The 24095-nt window shown below is 41.9% G+C and overlaps 1 protein-coding gene across 2 annotated transcripts in view; it reads right to left on the bottom strand.

The window, feature by feature from the left end:
- Positions 1-24095, bottom strand: part of MOCOS (molybdenum cofactor sulfurase) — a 406383-nt gene that overhangs the window by 24042 nt on the left and 358246 nt on the right. For both annotated transcript variants that reach the window (XM_033930634.1, XM_033930633.1), the window contains 3 exons: positions 22991-23072; positions 12919-13034; positions 3248-3353 (listed from right to left, as the gene is read on the bottom strand). In XM_033930634.1, coding sequence (XP_033786525.1) covers positions 3248-3353; positions 12919-13034; positions 22991-23072 — 304 coding nt within the window. The remainder of the gene's footprint in view (positions 1-3247; positions 3354-12918; positions 13035-22990; positions 23073-24095) is intronic.

Raw genomic sequence — 24095 nt, forward strand, 5'->3', positions numbered from 1 at the left:
GGGGAGGCATAGCCAATCTTAAGTGGAGGGTCCGTAACCGATCTTAAGTGTGTGTGTGTGTGTGTGGGGGGGGGCATAGCCAAACTTAAGTGGGGGGACTGTAGCCGATCTTAAGTGGGGGGGCCTGAAGCCGATCTAAACTGCCCACGGGGGGGGGGGGGAATAGTTGTTTAAAAAAAAAAAAAAGGCGAGGTGAAGAGAGACGGTAAGGCAGCTGTTCTCTGTCCTCCTTCAGCAGCCCCTCCTGAAATTTCAGCCCCTAGGCACATGCCTCTGGGCCTATTTATTAATCCGGCCCTGATGGCACCCCAAACCCCTCAGGGACCAGGGTTCTTCACACTTGCCATAAGGTCATCCAGACCTTTGCTGAACAGCAACTGCCCTCATAAGGGCAACTTACTCAGGGTCACCTTGGAGGACGAGTCCCTAGACCACTGGTAGATCCTAACATCCGACGCACAGAAACAGAATAGGTCGACAGCTTGCTAAATACTTTCAAAATGTTATACAAGGCATCCACCACATAATCCACCTTTGAAATTAAGAAGGGGAGATCCTGGAGCACTACAATATCAGGATCATGGTGAAGCTTAGAATAGCAAGCTCTAGCCACAAAAGAAGAGGCCACAGCCGCCCAAAGGCCCGCTGCCACTGAATCAAAAAGGCTCTGTTCTCCAGACTTCTCATATGGAGTCATAATGACTGCTGTTGCTTAGACTGAAGCTGTGACTGAGACTTTTGCGATCTTTGCTGTCTGGGACACCTCTGAGTAGAAGCTCGAGAGGATGAGGAAGGTTGGCTATATCTACATTTGGAATAAGTAGACTGTCTAGAAGTACTGGAATATTTTCCGGGTGGTTGAGATTGGGTTGATTGGGAGGAAGTAAGGTGGTCATATAATCCTCATGTTTCTTGATCTTTTGTGTTGCCTCCTCTATACAATCTCCAAATAAATCATCCCCTACACAGGAAATGTTTAAAAGGCGATTTTGTACACTGGAATGAAGATTGGAGATTCTGAGCCATGCTTGCCTGCGTTGGCAATAGACATCCAGAGGTGGCTGCAAGCATTTTTGTGAGATAATAAATGATACAGCATCTGTGGGGTCTCAGATTCAATTACAGTGAGTCTAAAACTACTTTCTGTTCCTGTTCGAGACTGAAATAGAACCGGACTGATATTTTAGTGAACCGAATAATAGGTCAAAATCATTTTTATTTCTGACTTCTGTCTCATTCTGCTACTAAGCTTCTAATTCCCAAATTTCAGGGAGTTGGAGGAGCTGCTGTAATAGAGAAATCAGCTGTATAGTGCAGCAGTAGCACTCCAGTGTGGAAGGTGGAAGATAAGTACACTATAACATCACATCAGCAACTTGAAACACCCACAGCATGAACAGAAACAACAGGAATCGAAGGACAAATAAATAGGTAAAATAAAAGTAGACAAAAGAGCAATTAACGAAAGAGCAAATTAACATTTCAATTAAGTATTGAACGCATCTTTAAAAAGAAAGCTCTTAAGTTGGCTCTTAAACTTTTCCAAATTCTTCTCCTCTCTTAAGTATAGCGGGAGTGAATTCCAGGTCTGAGGCGCCGCAACAGTAAAAATAAATTGCCTTCGAGTATTGATAATTTTGAGAGTGGGGATGCTAGGAAGTTCTTCTTTACCCAACGTGTGTGGACACCCGGAATGCGCTTCCAGAGAATGTAATAGAGCAGAGTACGGTACTGGGGTTTAAGAAAGGATTGGACAGTTTCCTGTTGGAAAAGAGGATAGAAGGGTATAAATAATAATAATAATAACTTTATTCTTGTATACCGCATTACCATAGAAGTTCTATGCGGGTAACAAAAAGAGGATTACTGCACAGGTCCTGGACCTGTTGGGCCGCCGCGTGAGCGGACTGCTGGGCATGATGGACCTCAGGTCTGACCCAGCAGAGGCATTGCTTATGTGCTTATGTGCTTATATGAAGAGAGAGAGACCAAGGGAGCCGGTGCGGTAAATGCTCCGAAGCTCATAGAATTCCTATGAGCATCAGAGTACATGTTCACTGGCCCATGCTAAAAACCTCTAGCACAGCTTGATAAAATGGGTGTGGGGGGAAGTTATCGAGAATGTGGCTGGATATCACTGCTATCTGTGTAACTTGTAGCCCCACCCCTAAAACACCTGTAATCCTGGCTCCTCTAAAAACCATAATATTTAGGTAGACATTGAAATGTTCAACCAGAAATTAATTCATTGGCTGCCACTAAAAGTTTAAAGCAGAGAACTTATGTGGTTAGCTCCTGATGCTTTTCCTACCCTTCCCGTCAATACTTCAAGTAAATTCATGGTTTACATGTTCTATGTGAGTAGAACATACAATATTCGGGGGCTTCATCAAAGGACTTGATTAATCAGGACTTCCAAAACTGTTGCAAAACCCGTGTTTGAGTTCACCACCTGGGGGGGGCTCCATGAAGACATCATTTTCTGGTCATGCAGCTGGGGTCATGGCCCCCGACAGTTTGATATGCTCTGCTATGAATCCTACTATCTACAGTGCTACTTTTTGGAATTTTGTCTCAGTGTTGGATATCTTATTTTTCTGCAATGGAACTGCTGAGTCCAGTTTTTACAGGCAGCCTTGGGAAAACGATGCTCTACAAAGGACTTCCATGGCGGAAGACAGATTTTAACACGTGGAAATTCTGTTCCTAATGAGCAACATCACAGCCAATGAAAAGATTAGAATAACCACTAGAGAATGACACGGTAACAAAATTAATCACCGTTCCCGTCCCCGCGGATAACCGCGGGAAACCATCTTCATGTCATTCTTTAAGGAGAGAGGGAAGAATCAGAGTATGAATGGCCACAACCACTGACCCACAAGCTTTGCTTTGAAGAATGCTGGTGTAGAAGGACTGAGGTTGAAATAGATACTAGAAAATGACATGGGATTATTTCCCGCGGTTATCCGCGGGGACGGGAACGGTGATGAATTTTGTCACCGTGTCATTCTCTACCACTTTGAGAATACTCAGCGACTTGTGGCACATGGTTTTTAAATACTCTGGTGAGGTTAATAAAGAAGGCATTGCAGGTAGTGTTTTGCCATCAATTAGTACAGCTGCTTTGTATTTTCAGATAAATGCAACGATATAAAGAATGTTTATGACAGCAAGCCAATGCACAAAGCAGTTATTTGAAAACAGCCCTCTTGATTGCTGTTTAAGAGGATGTGATAAGTCTTACCTTGACGTTGTTTGCTCTCGAAGGTGCAGAATGCTTGCTGTATTTATTAGGAGATACTGTGCTTCGTTCACCAGAGACAGCAAAGCTGGGTTGACACCTGACTGAGCTGAAGACAAAGAAAGAATAGTTCAGTTACTAAAGACCTTCAGTTTTTGCTTCCACCCCCCATCTTTTAGACAGCCAGAAGACAGCCCTGAGCAGTAAGGTTAGTTGCAGGAGACTTCTGTCACAGCTTTCCCTTTTTGTGTCATTGTAAGCATGGACCTTCTCAGCTGACAAGTGCTTATAGTAATGGTTCACATCAAGTAAGGAGCAGTTATATGGGGAACCCAAATCCTTTTCCTTTCTTGTGATTTACAAACTAGGACATTACAGGCCTCCTTTTATCAAGCTGCGTTAGGGTTTTGTTTAATTACCAGCCGCTGCAGCAAAAGCTATGACGCTCATAGGAATTCTATCAGCATCGGAGCTTTTACCGTAGTGGCCAGCGATAAAAAAAATCCTAACGCGGCTTGATAAAAGGGGGCTAAAGAGAGTAAAGACCTTGATTTGGCTCAACCTTTTGGGGGAAAAAAGTATGGTCTAGGAAACTGTACAACAAAAATTTTCCAGGAACGTGATCTCTTATGAGTTGGTTTTGTTTTACTTTCATTGGCCCTGTATGTCTTTGAGATGATACTTTTATTTATCTGTGTTATTTAATTTAAATGTTATTTGCGTCGCTTACTTATAGTCCAGTTCATCCAAAGTAGTTTCAAGTTTTCAAGTTTTTATTAGACTTTGATGAATCGCTTATTTAGTTTTACTAAGCGAGATACAAAAATCAAAAATTAATAAAATATAATAATGGGGTAGACAATTGGACATACAGACTAACTAATACACAAAGGGGAGAGGGGATAGAACTATGATTAAGTATTTTTAAAGTTCAGAGGAGAGACATATATGGAAAGAACAATAGGCCAAGGTGGATTACAAACCCCCCAATAAAAAACAGCCATTTGACACAATAAATAAAATATAATCCACTAGAACTGAATGTTACAATGATAAAATATCTACAAACTTCACTCAGAAAGTCTCCCGCTCATCTAAAATCCCTTTAATAAAATACTTGAAATAGTCATATTTTTAAAGATGTTTTCTAAATCAGTGGTTCCCAATCCTGTCCTGGAAGACCACCAGCCAGTCAGGTTTTCAGGACAGCCCTAATGAATCTGCATGGAGCAGATTTGCATGCCTGTCTCCTCCATCATATGCAAATCTCTCATGCCTATTCATTAGGGCTATCCTAAAGAACCGACTTGCTGGTGGTCCTCCAGGACAGAGTTGAGGACCACTGTTCTAAATGATAAATAATTGTCCAGATTCCAAATGCTATCAGGCAATCATTTCGGTATACTTGTCCTTTAAAAGTAACACCTCTATGAAGAGTGGATCTATAAATAAAGTTCTTTGGTGAAAGGAATCAATAGGAATTATATCCTGTTTTATCTAATCATATCAAATTTTTTGTGATTACATCTTATGTTTATGGCAGTGGTCCCCCTACCCTGTCCTGGAGGACCACCAGCCAATCAGGTTTTCAGGATAACCCCAATGAATAGGCATGGGGCAGATCTGCACTCCTATCATCTTCATTACATGCAAATCTCTTTCATGCATATTCATTAGGACTATCTTGAAAACCCAACTGGCTGGTGGTCCTCCAGGACAGGGTTGGGAACCACTGGTTTATGGTTTCTTCAATTTGATATACTGCCGGGTCACAATAATTAGCAAAACACACTGGGTCTTTTACTAAGTTGCACTGCTGAGCAGTGCATGCTCAATTCCTATGGGTGACTCAGCATTTAGCGTGAGCTGCTTGGCAATGCAGCTTAGTAACAGACCCAGGCAATGAGAGGGTAAAGAAACGCTAAAGATGCCAATTATATTCCTATGGGCATCTTTAAAGTTTAGTGCGTGCTAATGCAATAAAGTACAGAAGACCATCAACAAAGGGAGAGGGTAGAGAAGGAAAAGTGAGAGGGGCTCAGAAGCTCTTTCAGACACTGGGAAGCTTACTTCCCCAGCATCTCCCTGGGTCTGCTTTATGACAAGGAGTCCAGGCCTTGGATGAAGATGTCACTGATATGAGGGCAGGGCCACCAGCTGTGGCAAAGTTGCTCAGGAAATAACAGGAAACTCGATAGAAGTGATCAGATACTGTCTTTAATACAGCTTTCACTCTGGTTCCTCCCTCTCTCAGTTAGCTTTATTGTAGTTGACGGGCACATCCTCACATCTGGGATGTCATCACCATAAGCAGATCTGAATTTAGCAAAAACTGATGCGATGATGATAGATCTATATTTGGATCCTTATGTGCCTTCTTCATTTACTTTTGATGCTGCTGCATGAATTATTTTACACCACAGTCGCAATGCTCACATCATCCTCCTCCTCAAGTCACTTCACTGGCTCCCCATTCGCTTCCATACACAGTTCAGACTCTTCTTATTGACCTAAAAGTGTATTCATTCTTTAGCTCCTCAATATCTCTCCTCTCTTGTCTCTCCCTACACTCCTCCATGGGAATTCTGTTCACCAGGCAAATCTCTCTTATCTGTACCCTTCTCTTCTACTGCCAATTCCACACTGCGCTCTATCTTTCTTGCTGCATCATATGCCTGAAACAAACTGCTTGAATCAGTAAGTCAAGCACCATCCCTGTAACCATTCAAATCCAGAGTAAAAAGCCCACCTCTTTGAGAATGCATTTAACTCATAACCCCTCACCCTAAGCGCCCTGAGTAGCTCTCTAAGCCCCTACTTGTCCTGATGTCTGTTAATTTAGATTGTAAGCTCTTCTGAGCAAGGACTATCTCTTAAGTATGTTGTTGTACAGCACTCTATATGCCTATCAGCACTACAGAGATGTTAAATAATAATAGTAGTAGTAATGGTGCCTCTTTTCCCTTGAACGAGCAGATTTTGAGTCTTGGTGTAGTTTTGGATTCTCAGTTCACCATGCAAGAGCAGATAAGATGGGTTATGCACTCTTCTTTCTATCAGCTCAGGGTTTTGAGTAAAATAGAGCCCATGATCCCAGTTAGTGATTTTATAATGGCTGTCCAGAGCTTGGTTTTAACAGATTATTATAATATTCTTTATTTAAGCATTTCACAGGGTTATTGTTACGATCTTGATCCTTATTTAGAAAGCCTTGCAAGGGATGACTCCCTTATATCTAACTCAAGTGCTGCAACCATACCATCCTTCTCAGATGTTGCGATCAGATAGTACATGACAGCTATTGATTCTGCCTCTAATAAAAATATGTTATACAGATACTAGAGGGTCTGCTTTCTCCATTGTGGATCTCAGATTGTGAACAAGTTGCTGGTATATTTACATTTATGTATTGAAGCCTCTTCGAATAAAATGTATTTGAAGACATATTTCCCCCTGCCCCGCAACAATGATAAAACAACTACAACAGTACAAAACACAGTACAAAACACAATGATAAAACAACTACAACAGTACAAAACAACAGTACAAAACACAGACCTGAGACTAATCTATTCATTAAGAAAACATGACCACATCACTCGACTCACACTAGCTCCCAATTCAAGCAAGAATACTATTTAAAATCTACTGTCTATTATTTAAATCCATAAATGGTGACAGCCCAGCCTACTTGAACAAATGCCTAATCCAAACTACCACAACCAGACACAGGAGAACCCACACACCATTCAAATACCCTCCAATCAGACATCAAACGGAAAAAAAACTATATGATGGCCTTCTAGCCACACAGGCAGCAAAATTAGACCACCAACTCTCCAATCTACTAATCGCGACCCCAGCCTACAAAACTTTCAGAAAAGAAATAAAAACCTTGCTATTCAAGAAATCCATGAAGACTAACTAACACCGTATGAAACATTTCAATCCTCTGAAGCAACCCACTCTACTCTGTAACACCTCTGGACATGTCCAGAAATCCTCTTCTGTAATCCACCTTGAACTGCAAGGTAATGGCAGAATAAAAATCACTAATGTAATGTAATATCTATTTTTACATGTTTTTGATATTTCCAAGGGAGCCGACATGTAATGTTTGATGGTTCAACGGTCTTCAGTATTAATGTAGCATTCAAAGAGATTTATATGATTTTATCTTATGTGGGTTATTTAACTGCACATGTTGGGTTTTAATTTGTAATGTTTTTGAAACTACATATGTTTATTATAATCTGGCGGACTATAGACAAATTAAATACATAAATACATAAACCTGGTCAATCATAACTGCTCAATTAGATTACTGCAATACTGTTTGTCCACCAGTTATCCCTGGGATTGGTAGCATGGAAACTTGCTAATATATGGGCCAAGTCAGGTACTTATGACTGGATTGAGCACTTTTGGAAGCAAGATACTGGGCTTCATGGACCATCAGTCTGACCCAGCTAGGGCTAGTGGCTAGGGCTCTTCAGCTTGGAGAAGAGATGGCTTGGGGTGATATGATAAAGATCTAAAAAAATAATAAGTGCAGTGGAAAGAGTAGATGTGAATCGCTTGTTCACTCTTTCCAAAAATACTTGGACTAGGGGACATGCGATGAAGCTGGAGAAAATATTTCTTCACACAACGTGTAATTAAACTCTGGAATTAGTCACCAGCGAATGTGGTGAAATCGGTTAGCTTAGTGGGGTTTAAAAAATGTTTAGATAATTTCCTAAAAGAGAAGTCCATGGGCCGTTATTACTGCTACTACTATTAAATATTTCTATAGCGCTACCAGACGCATGCAACACTGCACAGAGTCACAAAGAGTAAGAAAACAGTCCATGCTCAAAGAGTTTACAATCTAAACAGGCAAGACAGATAAACAGGATGTCATAGATACAGTTAAGGGGACCAGTTAATCAGTGGGCTGGGTTGGAGGGCAGAGGAGTAGGGTGAAGGATTGAAAGCTATATAAAAAAGGTGGGGTTTCAGTCTGCTTTTAAACAAGGGTAAGGAAGGGGCTTGATGGACAAACTTGGGTAATTTATTCCAGGCATAGGGGGCAGCTAGATGAAAGGAACGAAGTCTGGAATTAGCAGTGGAGGAGAAGGGTAACGCTAAGAGTGACTTATCTGAGGAACGGAGTTCTCTGGGAGGTGTATAAGGAGAGAGAAGCGAGGAGAGATATTGAAGGATAGCAGAATGAACACATTTGTAGGATGTATTGAGATGGCTTGGGGAAATCCACTGCTTATTCCTAGGATAAGCAGCATAGAATCTATTTTGCTACTTGGGATCTAGCGAAGTATTTAGGATCTAGGTTGGCCACTGTTGGAAACAGGGTACTAGGCTTGATGGACCTTCAGTCTGTCCTAGTATGGCAATTCTTATATTCTCTTTGTTGGACTTTCTGTATGATGATTAGAGAAGTTACAAACTATACAAAGTGCTTTGGTCTGTTTAATGTAGGGAGAAAGGGCCTCTGTACTTTTGATGGAGTTGTACTGTTTGCAATTGCCTTTAGGGTAAGTATTAAGGAATTAACCCTAATGTTTAAGGCTGTTCAAGGACCAGGCCCATTATAATTACAGGATAAAATTTTATGGCATGTCCTGAAGTGAAAACTGAGATCTAATCAAGATCATTATAAGCTGGTGGCATATTAGTCTGCATTACACTGAGAATCTGATGCTTCTACAGTTGTCCTGATGATTGTATATAGCATCAACTGATCTTTTGTTCCATAGGCTGCTTTTGGCGCTCCTCGGCTGTTATTTCAAGTTTCTCCTGGTGTCCTCCATGGATCTCGTCTCTCTCTTTCTATAACAACTTTACTCTTGGTGTCTTTTCTGAATCTCCTTCTATCAATGTTTCTTTTTGGATCTTTTCTTTTATATTTGGAAGACTGACTTCTAGCAGTAGTATTACAAGACTAATGCTAGATCTCATGGGAGCTGTTTTAGCTGATGAAGCTCCTAGGGGCAGGAAGAATCAGGGATTGCTCCTGCCTGGTATCCCCCACAAGATAGGAACGTAAAGTAGGGTCAGGGGGGAAGGGATTTTATCTCAGGTGGGTCTTATTTCTGGAAGGGGAGGGGTCAAGAAGGATGATAAGACCATGTTTTGAGGGAGAGGGAGGGGGAAACACATCCAAAAACTTTGGCTGCTACTTGGAAGCTATGCAAGTGTTGGCTGATATTCAGTGCAGAAGCAAAATGGAAAAACGATAACCCTAGTTTTGGTTCCTTATCTGCATACCAAAGCAACCAAAGTTAAGATTGCTATTTATGTGGCCCTATTTAATTATTTAGCTATGTGAGCACCGGCACTGAATACTGAAACCCATTATTACTGAGGTCTTGGCACCCTGAAGTTGTAGGTTCAAACCCATGTTGTTTCTTGTGACCCTGGGCAAGTCACTTAATCCCCTCTTTGCCCCAGATAGATAAACATAAAAAATTGGATAACAACAGAAAAACTTGACTGCTTATTCCTCACTGAAACCTGGCTAACCTCAGACACAGACCCTAGAATAAAAGAAGTATGCCCGCCGGGATACAAAATAACAGTAACCTGCAGAGAGAAAAAAAGAGGAGGAGGACTAGCAATAATATTCAAAAACTCCATAACTCTAAACATACTCGAGAAAGTATCCACTCCACAAATGGATTTCCTAGCGTGCCAACTCACAAACACAACACAAAAAAACCCTCTAAACTGCCTGCTCTGCTACATAACACCAGGAAACTGGACCACAGTGAGACCCGAATTTGAAAACTTCATCTACCAAAATTCACTAACAGCTGATTTTAACCTCATACTAGGAGACCTAAACCTACACCTAGAAGACCCAACCTCCATACCAGCAAACAACTGTCTATCCTTTCTCAATGCATTATCCTTCCAGATCCTAAACCCACAAACCACGCATGAAAAAGGTCATCAACTGGACATTGCAGCTTTCATGTCTCACCAACCATCCAATCAAGAAATCCAAACTCCTAACGGAACATGGTCCCCATCCCTATGGTCAGACCACTACATCTATAACTTCAATATCAATTGGACCAAAACCAAATTCACACCTCAATCAAAAAAAACCACATATACCTCACGCAAACATATCAACCCAACCATCTTCTGGTCAAAGGTAGACGAAACCATCCAAGACTGCGACCCAAAAAACTTCATCTCCCACTGGAAAAATGTATCCACCAACATCCTTGATAATCTGGCACCCCTACAAACCAAAACCAGAATCAGCAGGAAATCAGACCAATGGTTTGATAATGAATTACTCCAACTCAAAAGACAGTGTAGAAGATTAGAAAGAAAATGGAGAAAAAAGAACCAAGAACAAACAAAAACCGACTGGAAAAAAATCAACAAACTATACAAAAATCGACTAAAAGACAAGAGGAAAAGTTACTATACCAAGCTCATAGGCACAGAAATACAAGATTCCAAAAAAATTTTCCAAATCCTGAAAGAATTAACAGACACCAAACCACACACTACCACCACGAACACACCTCTACCATCACCTACCCTCTTAGCAGAACATTTCAAGAATAAAATCACCAACACCAGAGCCACACTCATCCTCAACCCATCCAAGCAAAATCCAATCACAATCCACCCTACAGGAAAAGAGGCAATCGCAGCAGACAGAATTTGGACTCAATTCCCAAACATACAATGGTCAGAATTCAACAAATTCTACAAAAAATACAGCCATGCCTCCTGTGACCTCAACCATTGCCCCTCATATCTCCTTACCACCTCTAGTGTAAAGTTCCGCACCATAACTCTACAATGGATCCAATTCACGCTCACAGAGGGCACATTCCCTGACAACCTCAGCGAAATCGTCATCACCCCAATCCAAAAAGATCCAAAGGCACCACAAAACCTCCCAGCTAACTATAGACCTATAGCCTCAATTCCGCTATATGTCAAAATTATAGAAGGCCTAGTAGCCAAACTCCTCACCAATTACATAGAGGACCACAACCTACTCCACCCCATGCAATCAGGATTCAGAACAAACTTCAGCACAGAGACATTACTAGGCTCCCTCATGGATACCGTTAGACAACAACTTAGTACAGGAAAAAAAATGCTACTCATACAACTGGACCTATCGGCGGCATTCGACCTAGTAGACCACAACATCCTTCTACAGATCTTAGATGCAATAGGCATCTCAGATAAAGTATACGCCTGGTTCGAAGGATTCCTAAAACTCAGAACCTACAGCGTAAAATCAAACAAAGAAAAATCAGAATCCTGGTCAAACCCCTGCGGCGTACCACAAGGATCTCCACTATCCCCCACCCTCTTCAATCTATACACTGCCTCTCTAGGAACTCATCTGGATAATCTAGGCATAACATCCTATAGCTATGCGGATGACATCACCATCCTCATCCCATACGATCATTCCAAACCAACCATGACGGACGAACTTCACCAAACACTGGAAGCAGTCACAACCTGGATGGAAAATCACAAACTTAAACTCAACCAAGACAAAACCAAATTCATCCTCCTAGAAAACGACAAGATCCAAACCACAACCATACTAGACATAAACGCAACCAAATATCCCATCCAAACAACCATAAAACTACTAGGCATGACCATAGACAGATGCTGCACAATGCAACCGCAAATAAACAAAACAACTCAAAAATCATTCGCAATCATGAGAAACCTGAGACAAGTCCGAAAATTCTTTGAAAGTACACAATTCCTACTTATAGTACAATCCCTGATACTAGGCATATTGGACTACTGTAACATACTATTCCTCCCATGTCCAGCAAATACGATAAGACAACTCCAAACAATCCAAAATACAGCCTTAAGACTCGTCTATTCATTGAAAAAACACGACCACATCACTGAGGCCTTCATCAACTCACACTGGCTCCCAATCCAAGAAAGAATCCAATTCAAATTCTACTGCATATTATTTAAAACCCTACACGGAGACAGCCCATCATACCTGAATAATCGCCTCATCCAAGCAACCAACACCAGACACAGAAAAACGCACTCCCCATTCATACCCCCCCCATCCAAAGAAGTAAAAAGAACAAAACAACATGACGGCCTCCTAGCCACACAAGCTGCAAGACTGGACAAACAGATTTCCAACCTTCTGATGACAACCCCAGACTATAAGACGTTCAGAAAAGAAATAAAAACCACACTTTTCAAGAAATTCCTAAAACAGCAATAACAACACGACCTCTAAAAGCCCTTAAGATCTACATCTAACCTATCTAGCTATTCATTATAATTCATGTAATTATGTAATTCTGTAATTATGTAACTCTGTAATTCTATAATTCTCTAACTCTGTAATTCTGTAATTCTGTAATTCATTGTAATCCTGTCCTTAAACTAACCTTTTGTAATCCGCCTTGAACCGCAAGGTAATGGCGGAATAGAAATCCCGAATGTAATGTAATGTAATTGTGAGCCCACCAGGACAGAAAGGGAAAATTCATGTAAACCATTCTGAGCTCCCCTGGGAGAACAGTATAGATATTGAATAAATAAATAAAAATAAATAAAATTATATACCAATGAGCTGCATGGTACTTAACACATATATCTGTTGGAGTATCTAGCCTTCTTGTCGCCAAACTTTGTACCTTTCTTATTTGCATTTCTACTGAGGTCAGGAGTCTGCCGGATTAATTGGCACTGGCGACCCAGGAACAGAGACAGCCAGTCCGCAATCCTTTGGCCACAGTCATAGGTTTGTACCCTGGGGAGGAAGAAATAAAAAAAAGAAGATTCAGAGAATTACAGTGCCTAACACTAATTTATATTTATGTAGTAGAGATGACAACAACTTAGTCATAATATTGAATGCAAAGTCTGAGATCCAGTATAGCATGGAATAAGGCACAAATCCAAGTTTCCAAGTTTTATTAGTGCTTGATAAATCGCTTATTAAATACCTAAGCGATGTACAATTCAAGTAAAATACACTGACCTTTAAATTAAAAAAACATACTGGGTTAACACACATGAAACAAGAGGGTAGAGGGGGAAAGTTACAATATATTTGTAGAGAAAAATATACATTTAAGGGAAAAATAACTCAGGGAAGGGAAAAAAGCAAAATTATGGGATATTAAACCTAGCGTTAAAAAAAAAAAATTTGTAAATCTGAGATTCATATGTTAAAAGCTTCCTTGAAAAAATAGGTTTTTAAAGCTCTTTTAAAAGAAATGAGGTCCTTTATGTCTCTAATGTACTGAGGTATAGAGTTCCATAAGGTAGGGGCGATAATTGAAAACATGTCTTGTCTTCTAGTACCAATAATTTTTAAAGATGGAACTGTTAACAGATTGTTTGAAGCTGATCGAAGAGTCCGTGAAACGTTATATGGAATGAGCAGTCTAGTGATGAACTGAGGTTCATTATAGATCATAGATTTAAAAACTAGCAGTAATATTTTATACGAGATTCGATGAGCAATAGGAAGCCAGTGGGAGTCTATCAACAGAGGGGTGACATGGTCAAATTTTTTTGCGTTATAAATTAGTTTGACTTCAGTGTTTTGGATGATTTGTAACCTCCTTTTTTCTTTTTGCGGTATATTGAAAAAAAGGGAATTGCAGTAATCGATTTTGGAAATAATTAACGAGTGGATCAATATATTTATAGACTTAGGTTTAAGAAACTTGGATATAGAACGTATCATATGTAATTTATAGAAACATGATTTAACTGTGTTTCCTATATTATCGTGAAATGAAAGCTTGTCATCCACGATGATACTTAAAATTTTTAATGAGGAAACGGAATCTAAGGGAATGTTGTCTAGGACAAAGGCAGTGTCCAATGAAATGTCCTTTTTCCAAGGGAATAGCATAGATTTTGTTTTTTTGATATTTAAAGCTAATTTGTTAGTGTTCAACCATTTTTTTATTGAGTCCAATTTCTCGTTGATTATTGAAATTTCATCAGGATTTCCTGGATCAATGGGGTGCAATAGTTGAATATCATCGGCATAAGCGAAAGATGTAAAACCGATAGATTGACAGATGTTTAGAAGTGGGGACAAAAAAATATTGAAGAGAAGAGGGGAAAGAATAGAGCCCTGTGGAATTCCATATGAGGTTGAGAAAGGTTTAGAGTGTTCATTGTTGAAATAGACTGTTGAGGATCGATTAGAGAGGAAAGATTCAACCCATTTCAGAACTTCGTCACTGATGCCAATTGATTCAAGACGTTCTAATAAAAGAGCATGGTCGATAGTGTCAAAAGCCGCTGATATATCGAGTGAGAATAGAACAACTGATTTTTGATGGTCTAAAAAATAATGGATGTTGTTAATCATTCCAATTAGTGATAGCTCAGTACTGTGAAATTTCCGAAAACCAGTTTGGTTCGGGTGGAGAACGTTCGAAGCCTCTACAAAGTCAGAAAGTTGATTAAAGACAAGTCTTTCGGTGATTTTAGCGAGAAAAGGAATATTGGCTATGGGTCGGTAATTCGAGATTTCTTCTGGACTAATTCTATGGTCTTTTACTATGGGTGTAATAGTTGTTGTTTTCCAAGAAAGTGGGACGTAAGCGGTAGTTAAGCTTTTGTGAACCAAAGAATGAATAAATGGACCCAAACAGGAGAAAAATTTCTTCAAATATATTGGTGGAATAATCTCGGATTTAACTCCTCTAGGATTTGTATTTTGAATAGAGAGATGGATATCGTTTATAGTGGGTGTGTTGAATTTCCTGCATTTGGAAGTTGGAATAGATTTTGCTGCGTAAACAAATCTATTTTCCTTACTTGCTAGGCACTGTAAAGACCTCTGTCTATACTGCCCCTCAACTCGCTCTCACGTCACTGGTTCGTTTTTCTCTCGCTTTTCTCTATCTCTGGAAATTTCTTCCCTTTGCCTTGTGCAAGGCATCCGTTATCCCCTTCCTAAAGACACAGGGATTCCACTAGTATCCCTAAAACCTGTCCCAATATTCTGGCAACTGTTCCAAGAAATAGCTTGCTTAGAATGACTTATTTTCATTAAAATGTTTAGGTTAAACTCTTGGGAAATAAGAGTTATCTTAATTCTTGCACCGCTATGATTACCATCTCTTTACATCCTTTTATTCAGGGGTGTCCAACCTCGGCCTTCACCAGGTTGGGTTTTCAGGATTTCATTAATGAATATGCATGAGATCTATTTGCATACAATGGAAGCAATGCATGCAAACAGATCTGGGGAATAGTTAATTCAGTGGTCGGTTACAGCGACGTTAAGCTTTAGAAAGGGATATAGTGCCTTGATAAAACCCCTTTGGGTGAAACATGTTGGCAGTATAAATCCCTGAAAGCATGACCACAAGTTTTAAGCTAAGTATTTAAACTATTTATACACTAAGGTGGAAAAAAGTATTTATAAATTTAATAGCAAAGTATGGAAGATCCGGTGAGGAAGTAGTACATAAAGCCCCTTGAGCTTTAGTTTAGTTTAGTTTGAAGATCTCCAAAGAATGGGTTGAGAGGCTATAACTGGGGGCAGAATGGAACATAAAAGCCATCAACATAATAATATCCTCCTTCTATGATCACTGTGTAGTAATCGCATTGGAATAGTTTCAACAGTCTGCTACTACTTTAAAGCTCATAGATGTGAACTTTGCACTCAAACTTAAACAGTTGGCTAATTGACAAAAACTTTTGACACTCAAGCTGCTTATCAGCTTCAAGTCTTAAAGTTATCAGGATGCAGTGAAAGGGATACTTTTACCACACCTTCATTTACTCAGGAATCAACAAACCGTGGTATCGCTGTACTGCAGGTTGCTGACTTCCCTTTAAAGGACTAATGCTGCATGGAAGCCACCTAGCAAGAAGTGCTCATCCATTGGCCATATCTGAAAAAGGCAGTAGCTATAGGAAAGGGTCATCCTCTCCCCCAAATAATGCCAGCTCAAGACTGCTCTCCAATACACCCCCCCCAACTGTACCCCAAAGGGTTGTTCCCCCAAGTCCAGAAGGTTCCTCCCACCCACCTCCCATGACCTTAAAAAATGCATGGTTGTCTAGGAAGTGGGTAAAAGTTATCTTAAGCTGCACCTGCTCTGCTGGCACCGGCGAACCATAGTGATAGTCTCATGGTACTACTGCTAGGGGGTCATCTTTCCATAGAGGGGTAGATTCACGAAAGAGAACCAAAATTTATGTGCCAGAATGATGCGTGCTAAATGCAAAATTTTGTAATGGCAGTTCCGCGTGAATCTACCATTATACTAACATAAGTCTGCAGTTTAAATTTAGGGCCTTGGGCAAGATCCCTGCGACACTCCACTAACATCTATTCAACATCTTTGTGAGTGATATTGCAGAAAGATTGTGTGGCAAAGTTTGTCTCTTTGTGGATGATACCAAGCTCTGTAATAGGGTAGACACTACAGAGGGTGTGAATAACATTTTTATTTTATTTTTTCAATTTTCTATACCGTTCTCCCAGAGGAACTCAGAACGGTTTACATGCATTTATTCAGGTACTCAAGCAGTTTTCCCTCTCTGTCCCAGTGGGCATACAATCTATCTAACATACCTGGGGCAATGGGGAGATTAAGTGACTTGCCCAGGGTCACAAGGAGCAGTGTGGGTTTGAACTCACAACCTCAGGGTGCCAAGGCTGTAGCTTTAACCACTGTGCCATACTCTCCCTCCATGAGGCGGCAACTAAGATTTAATACTAAAAAATGCAGGGTTATGCACTTGGGCTGCAAAAATCCAGGAGAACGGTATAGTATAGGAGATGAAGAAATTCTGTTTATGGAAGAACAGTAGGACTTGGGAGTGATTGTGTCTGATGATCTTAGGGTGGCAAAACAGGTAGAAAAGGTGAAGGTCAAAGCCAGGAAGATGCTTGGGTGCATAAGGAGAGGAATGGCCAGTAGGAAAAGGAAGGTGATAATGCCATTGTATAAACATAGAAGATGACGGCAGATAAGGGCCATAGCCCATCAGGTCTGCCCACTCTACTGACCCACCCCCAAGTCTACTATCCTAGGGATCCCACTCCTGGTGACAGGTTCCCTTGGCTTAACCCTCTAAGGGATCCCACATGGGCATCCCATATGCTCTTAAATTCTTGCACGCTGTTTGCCTCGATCACCTGCACCGGGAGCTTGTTCCAAGGATCAACTACTTTCTCTGTGAAGAAATATTTCCTGGTGTCGCCATGAAATTTCCCGCCCCTGAGTTTGAGCGGATGCCCTCTTGTGGCTGAGGGTCCTTTGAGAAAGAGAATCTCTTCTTCCATCTCGATACGGCCAGTAATATACTTAAACGTCTCGATCATGTCTCCTCTCTCCCTACGTTCCTCGAGTGAGTACAGCCGCCAATTTTTCAGCCTTTCCTCGTACGATAGATCCTTGAGCCCCGAGACCATCCTGGTGGCCATCCGTTGCACCGACTCTACTCTCAGCACATCTTTTCGGTAGTGTGGCCTCCAGAATTGCACACAGTATTCCAAATGAGGCCTCACCATGGTTCTGTATAATGGCATTATGACTTCAGGCTTCCAGCTGACGAAACTCCTGCGGATGCAACCTAACAACTGTCTTGCCTTAGATGAAGCCTTCTCCACATGATCAGCAGTTTTCATGTCTGCGCTGATGATCACTCCCAAGTCTCATTCTGTTGAAGTTCTAGCTAAGGTCTCACCATTCAAGGTGTAAGTTCTGCATGGATTTCTGCTGCTGAGGTGCAGGATCTTGCATTTCTTAGCATTGAGGCCCAGCTGCCAGGTCGAGGACCAAAGCTCCAACAAATGTAGGTCCTGTGTCATACTATCGGGTGAATTGCCATTTCTCACTATATTGCATAGTTTGGCGTCGTCAGCGAATAAAGTTACCTCACCTTGAAGCCCCTGAGTTAGGTCACCTATGAATATGTTGAAAAGGAGCGGGCCCAAGACTGAGCCCTGCAGTACTCCACTGGTCACCTCCGATGTTTTAGAGAGGGTACCGTTAACTACCATCCTCTGAGGTCTACCACTCAGCCAGTCATTGACCCATGTAGTTAAGTGTTTCTCCCAGCCCCATTGATTTCATCTTGCTCAACAGCCTGCGATGCGGGACACTATCGAAAGCTTTGCTGAAGTCTAGGTATACGACGTCCACGGATTCTCCCAAGTCTAACTGTTTTGTTACCCAGTCAAAGATGCTGATGAGATTGGATTGGCAGGACCTACCCTTGGTGAATCCGTGTTGACTGGGATCCCGTAGATTCTCCTCATCCAAGATTGCGTCTAATTTACATTTGATTAGTGTTTCCATGAGTTTGCATACTATTGATGTGAGTCTCACCGGTCTGTAGTTTGCAGCCTCTGCCCTGCAACCCTTTTTGTGCTGTTTTCAAGTCTATGGGGACTCTCCCCGAACTTAGGGAGAGATTGAAGAGTCCTGATAGCGGTTCTGCCAGAATATCACGCAGCTCACTGAGCACCCTGGGGTGTAGATTGTCCGGTCCCATGGCTTTGTTCACCTTGAGTCTTGCCAATTCGTAATAGACGTCACCAGGTGTGAACTCGAAATTCTGAAACGGGTCTTCCACGCTGTACATTGCCTGCAACTGCGGACCGTGCCCCGGTGCCTCGCAGGTGAAGACCGAGCAGAAGTATTCATTGAGTAGTTCTGCTTTATTGGAATCTGATTCTGCGCAGTTCCCATCTGGTTTTCTAAGGCGTACTATCCCGTCTGTGTTCTTTTTCCTATCACTAATATACCTGAAGAAGGATTTGTCCCCTTTCTTCATATTCTTTGCCAGAGTCTCTTCCACTCGAAGTTTGGCCTCCCTGACTGCCGTTATGACCGCTGCAGACCTCGCCCTATGTTCTAGTTTAGCTTCCCTAGTCTCCATTCATTTGTAGGAAATAAATGCTTTTTTTTTCTCCTTGACGAGGTGCGAGATTTCTGCGGAGTACCATTGGGGTTTGTTGTTTCTCCGCCGTTTGTGTACTGATTTAATGTAGAGGCTTGTCGCTTCATGTATGGTAGATTTCAGGGATGACCACATAGCTTCCACATCATCGGTCATAGCTTAGTTCTGCAGTGTCCGGTGGACGAAATCTCCCATGCGTTCGGTTCCTCGGAAGTTGACGTACTTTTGTTTTCGTGTTTGATCTAGGGAAACCTTTCCTGAGGTAGAACCACACCATGTTGTGGTCGCTGGCATATCTCCTACCGAGACCTTCGAGATGCTATCCCCGTTGGTGAGTACCAGGTCCATGATCGCCTGGGCCCTAGTGGGTTCCAATACCATTTGTTTGAGTCGTGCTCCCTTTATGGATGTAAACAGTCTCCTGCTGCCGTTGGTTGTTGCTGAGTATGAGTTCCAATCTGCGTCAGGCATGTTGAAGTCCTCTAGCAGAACAGCGTCTCCCCGTAGAGTGATATTCTCTATGTCTTCAATTAATTTGGAGTCTTTGTCTTCCAGTTGTCTTGGAGGTCTATATACTACACCAAGATACAGGCATTTTTCCCTGCCTCTGGCCAGGTTCACCCAGAGGGATTCCCCGGTGTATTTGACATCTGTGATTCTGGTAGTTTTGATGTCTTCTTTAATGTATAGTGCCACCCCTTCCCCTGACTTTCCCTCTCTGTCCTGACGAAATAAGTTGTATCCCGGTATAGCCATATCCCACCCATGAGAGTCTGTGAACCAAGGTTCGGATATTGCCACCACGTCAAGGTCAGCATTCATTATTTCGGTCTCTAATTCTAGAATCTTATTGCCTAAACTGTGTGCATTAACATACATAGCCCTCCATACCCCGTGATTGCTAAGTCCCTGTGGGGAGTTTCCCACCTGGGGTAGTGTGACTCCTAGAGTATTGTTTGCAATGGGGGCACTTACTTTGGACTTAGAATCGGAGTTTCGACTCACCTCGTCAGGATCGTTCCTTACTGCACTTGTATCTGAGTGGGTACCCTCCCCCGACTTACCTAGTTTAAAGCCCTACGAAGCAGGCAGGCTAGTCTGTATCCAAAAACGTGCTTACCCCTGCTGGTCAGATGGAGTCCGTCTGGTCCCTGAAGTCCTTGCAACGCTTCTCCATGGTTCAGGAGTCCGAAGTTCATTTCCCGGCACCATCCTTGAAGCCACTCGTTATTCCTCAGTATACGCTCATCCCTGGCACTTCCTTTGCCTCTAACTGGGAGGATCGAGGAGAAGACCACCTGCGCTCCTGTCTGCTTCAGCCTCTCACCCAGGGCTCCAAAGTCTCTAGTTATGTTCGGGGTGTTCTTAGCAGTGTTGTTTGTGCCAATGTGGATGAGGACCATGGGGAAGTGATCTTGGGGCTTGAGAAGCCTATAACTCTCTGATGAGGCCCTATTTAGAATACTTTGTGCAATTTTGGAGACCGCACCTCCAAAAAAATATAAGTTGTTCCAGAGGGCTGCTACAAAATTGGTTAGTGGTCTTTGTCATAAATCATAGAGAACTTAAAATGTATACTCTGGAATAGAGAATGGCAAGGAACAAGGGGACAAGGAACTCGATTTGCTGTTCCCTCCCTGTGAGTTTTGTCACTGTCGCTGTCCCTGCCCCATTCCTTTAAGCTCTGCCTTAACCGCACAAGCCTCGAACACTTGGGATTTTAAAGTGTTTGGGGCTTCTGTAGATGAGGATAGAGCTTACAGGAATGGGGTAGGGACAAGAAAAGAATTCGCTGGGACAGGAAAATGAGTTCCCGTGGGGATGGGGAAAAATTTGTCCCTGTGTCATTCTCTACTCTTGAAGAAAGGCAGGAGAGAGGGAATATGATAGAGATGTTTTAAATATCTCTGTGGCGTTAATCTCCATGAGGTGAGTCTTTTTCAAAAGAAGGAAAGCTCCAGAATGAGAGGGCATAGGATGAAGTTAAGAGGTGATAGGCTCAGGAGTAATGTAAGAAAATACTTCTTTACAGAAAGGGTGGTAGATGTGTGGAGTAGTCTCCCAGTGGAAATGGTGGAGATGAAGACTGTATCTGAATTCAAGATAGCATGAGGACAAGCATTTTGAATCTCGTAGGGAGAAGAGGCGATAGTGGATGGTGTGGAAGGGCAGACTGGATGGCCCATTTGGCCTTTATATGCCTTCATGTTTCTATGTTTCTAATCTTCAGCAATTAAACTCATTCTTCTCCATTAATCTTGGGAGCTGTTGGTAGAAATGTGCAAATCTGTTTTGTACTGTCACATCCCCCTGTTCATCTTTAATAGTCATAAAAGTATGTTGGCACATTATTTATTTTGGATGGGCTGCCAACAGTTCCCAGGCTTGTTATCCCACTCATAATATCTCTGTTTCAATAAGTCAGCATCATTTTCTGTTTTATGGGAGATCCCAACTCTACCGCATTCCAGATCACTATCACATCATCCATAAGCTCACACATAAAGCAACCATAATGCATCAGAAACCACCCCTCTCCTTAACAATGCACAAGATGAATCCCCCTCATTTCTCTGAACAGTTTCAACATCTCTCATCTGCTCATCCAACTCCCCCTCCACTCATAAATCAAAAAATACATCATCAGCATAAAAACCTCCCCCCACATTCCACTGTTGCCTCCACTCCTGCAAACCACCCTTCTCAAAAGGATTTATTTTAACACATTCAAATGCCACCTCACACACCCCTTCTCATACCCCACCCCCTTGACCCAGTTCTGCCTATACAACTGTCCATCGCCCTATTCAGGCTTCTTAGCTCTCAATTATCAATCACTCCCCCCTTTTATGAAGCCATGTTAGGCTTTTTTTTATTACTGGCCATTGTGGTGTTAGCTCCAACTTCTATGAGTATCGGAGTTAATACCACCGTGGCCAGCAATAAAAAAAAGCCTAACGCGGCTTTGTAAAAGGAGCCCAATATCTTTTGCCAACTGTGAAGACTGTTCTCATGAGCATCTCTTGCTCCTTGCTGGAACCTGCTGCCATTTAGGTGGTGGCAGCTGGGATTGCTCTAGTGGTTTGCCCATTAAAGGCAGCTCTCCTCCTGGCCTTTATCCATCAGAATTTACCAGGCCTCTTGCACTTCCTCAACTTTCTGAGAACATGCCTTAGCAGTAAAATCCAAAGGGGTATAGATCTATGCATCATATTTTCCTTATTAAACATAGCTACTATCTCACAAAAATGGTATGCTTTTACAGGGTTACTTTTGAAAAATCACCTATATTTTGATTTTAACCCCTCCTAGCCTCATTTCCCAAGAGTCTTTGCTTTAACCAGGATGCACTCCTTCAATGGGAACTGGTAAAGGCAAACCACAGTGCTATGAGGAAGATCGAGCATCCTAGGCCCTAGGCTCTTTGGGCTTGCACAATCAATATCTCCTCACATGGCTTCAACTCCTATGATTTAGTAAGCATGGCTTGAACACCCGCTAGGCCACTTGGAATGCATCATTTTACTTTCAGAGACTGGAATACCTGACTTTTTAAATTATTTCTGCGAGTGTGGTTCCCGATGTCCTCTAGCTTGTTCTCTACTCCCTTATTAATTTTTCCAGGATGAGTTATTTGGAAGTACAAATCAAGTGCATCCTTGCCTTGCTATTCTACATGCTACTCAATCTTTTTGATCCACTCACCAAAGTTAGCCAAATCACACCAGAGCTCTGTGAGCAGACCCCATGGAAATGGCCTAATTCCCCATATAAATCGCTTTGAAATTCCCTTCATCATCCTTAACTCACCTGTCTCCACAGACTTTGCTTTGACAGGCACGGTTCTGTTTCCCACTCTCGTCATTCAGAGAAATCTTGATGGGGTCCATCCCTTGTAAAATGGAAATAGGAAAACTTGTTTTAGGCTGAATCACTCGACGAATAAAAAGTCAAACAAACCTTACAAATTTTAATTCAAAACAGCTTGTGGATGAAAAAGCTTCCTTTAAAGTATGCACACAGGTGAACAGGAATTCTTAAAGTGTCTGTGTCTGCTGCACATGAGAATGCTCAGACCCAGCCTGATGGGAAAACAGAAGGAGCAGCGAGAGCCAAAGCCATTGCTTTCTCCTATCTGTGTATGTCCTGCATCTTCCGGGATCAATAATCAAAGCTATTTAAATAGCTCATGGCCATTTAAATCGCTTGCCCAGGACAGGCATATTCAGCGGCACTTAATTGGATACCATTAAACATGCCTGGTTAACCCTTAAGCCATAACTGGCTATTGTGTGGGTAGTTCAGGGACAGAGTCAGCACTTATATGGTTAAGGGCTGATATTCAGTGCTTAACTGCATCAGATAATTGCCTAAAGAGGGCTGTATCCTTATGAGGTTAAATGCTGAATATTGCAATTAACCGCATAAGTTTTAACTGGCCACATATGCTCAGCTATTCAATGCCAGTACCTGGACATGGCCCAGCATTGAATAATTGGGAATAGAGCCGGAAGCAGGCAAAAAAAGCTAGCCATCACTGGTTGAATATGTTAATCTTCAGTATCCTGGCATTTTCTGTATTCTGATTTGTAGCGCTTGATCAGAATTTCGGAGGTACCAGCCCATGAGTTTTGAACAAGTTTATTAAACTGGCACAGATCCAGAGTGGTAGTGGCTTTGGTGACACTGGCTCCTGGAGCACGGGGAATAGGGGAGAGATAAGGAAGGATGTTCAATGCGTTGTTGGTAAGCAAGAGAACCAGCAGATGATGGAAAGAGATAGATGTTGGGGGCAGGAAAGAGACAGGTCATGAGTATGGGGAAGTTAAGCGATAGGGGTAACAGCCACAGCAAAAGTTGCTGAGTAGGGCATATGGATTTGGAGGAAGCATGGGTGGATGCTGGGGGATGTAAG

This window comes from Geotrypetes seraphini, chromosome 2 (genome assembly GCF_902459505.1).
Source record: "Geotrypetes seraphini chromosome 2, aGeoSer1.1, whole genome shotgun sequence".
NCBI classification, from domain to species: Eukaryota; Metazoa; Chordata; class Amphibia; order Gymnophiona; family Dermophiidae; genus Geotrypetes; species Geotrypetes seraphini.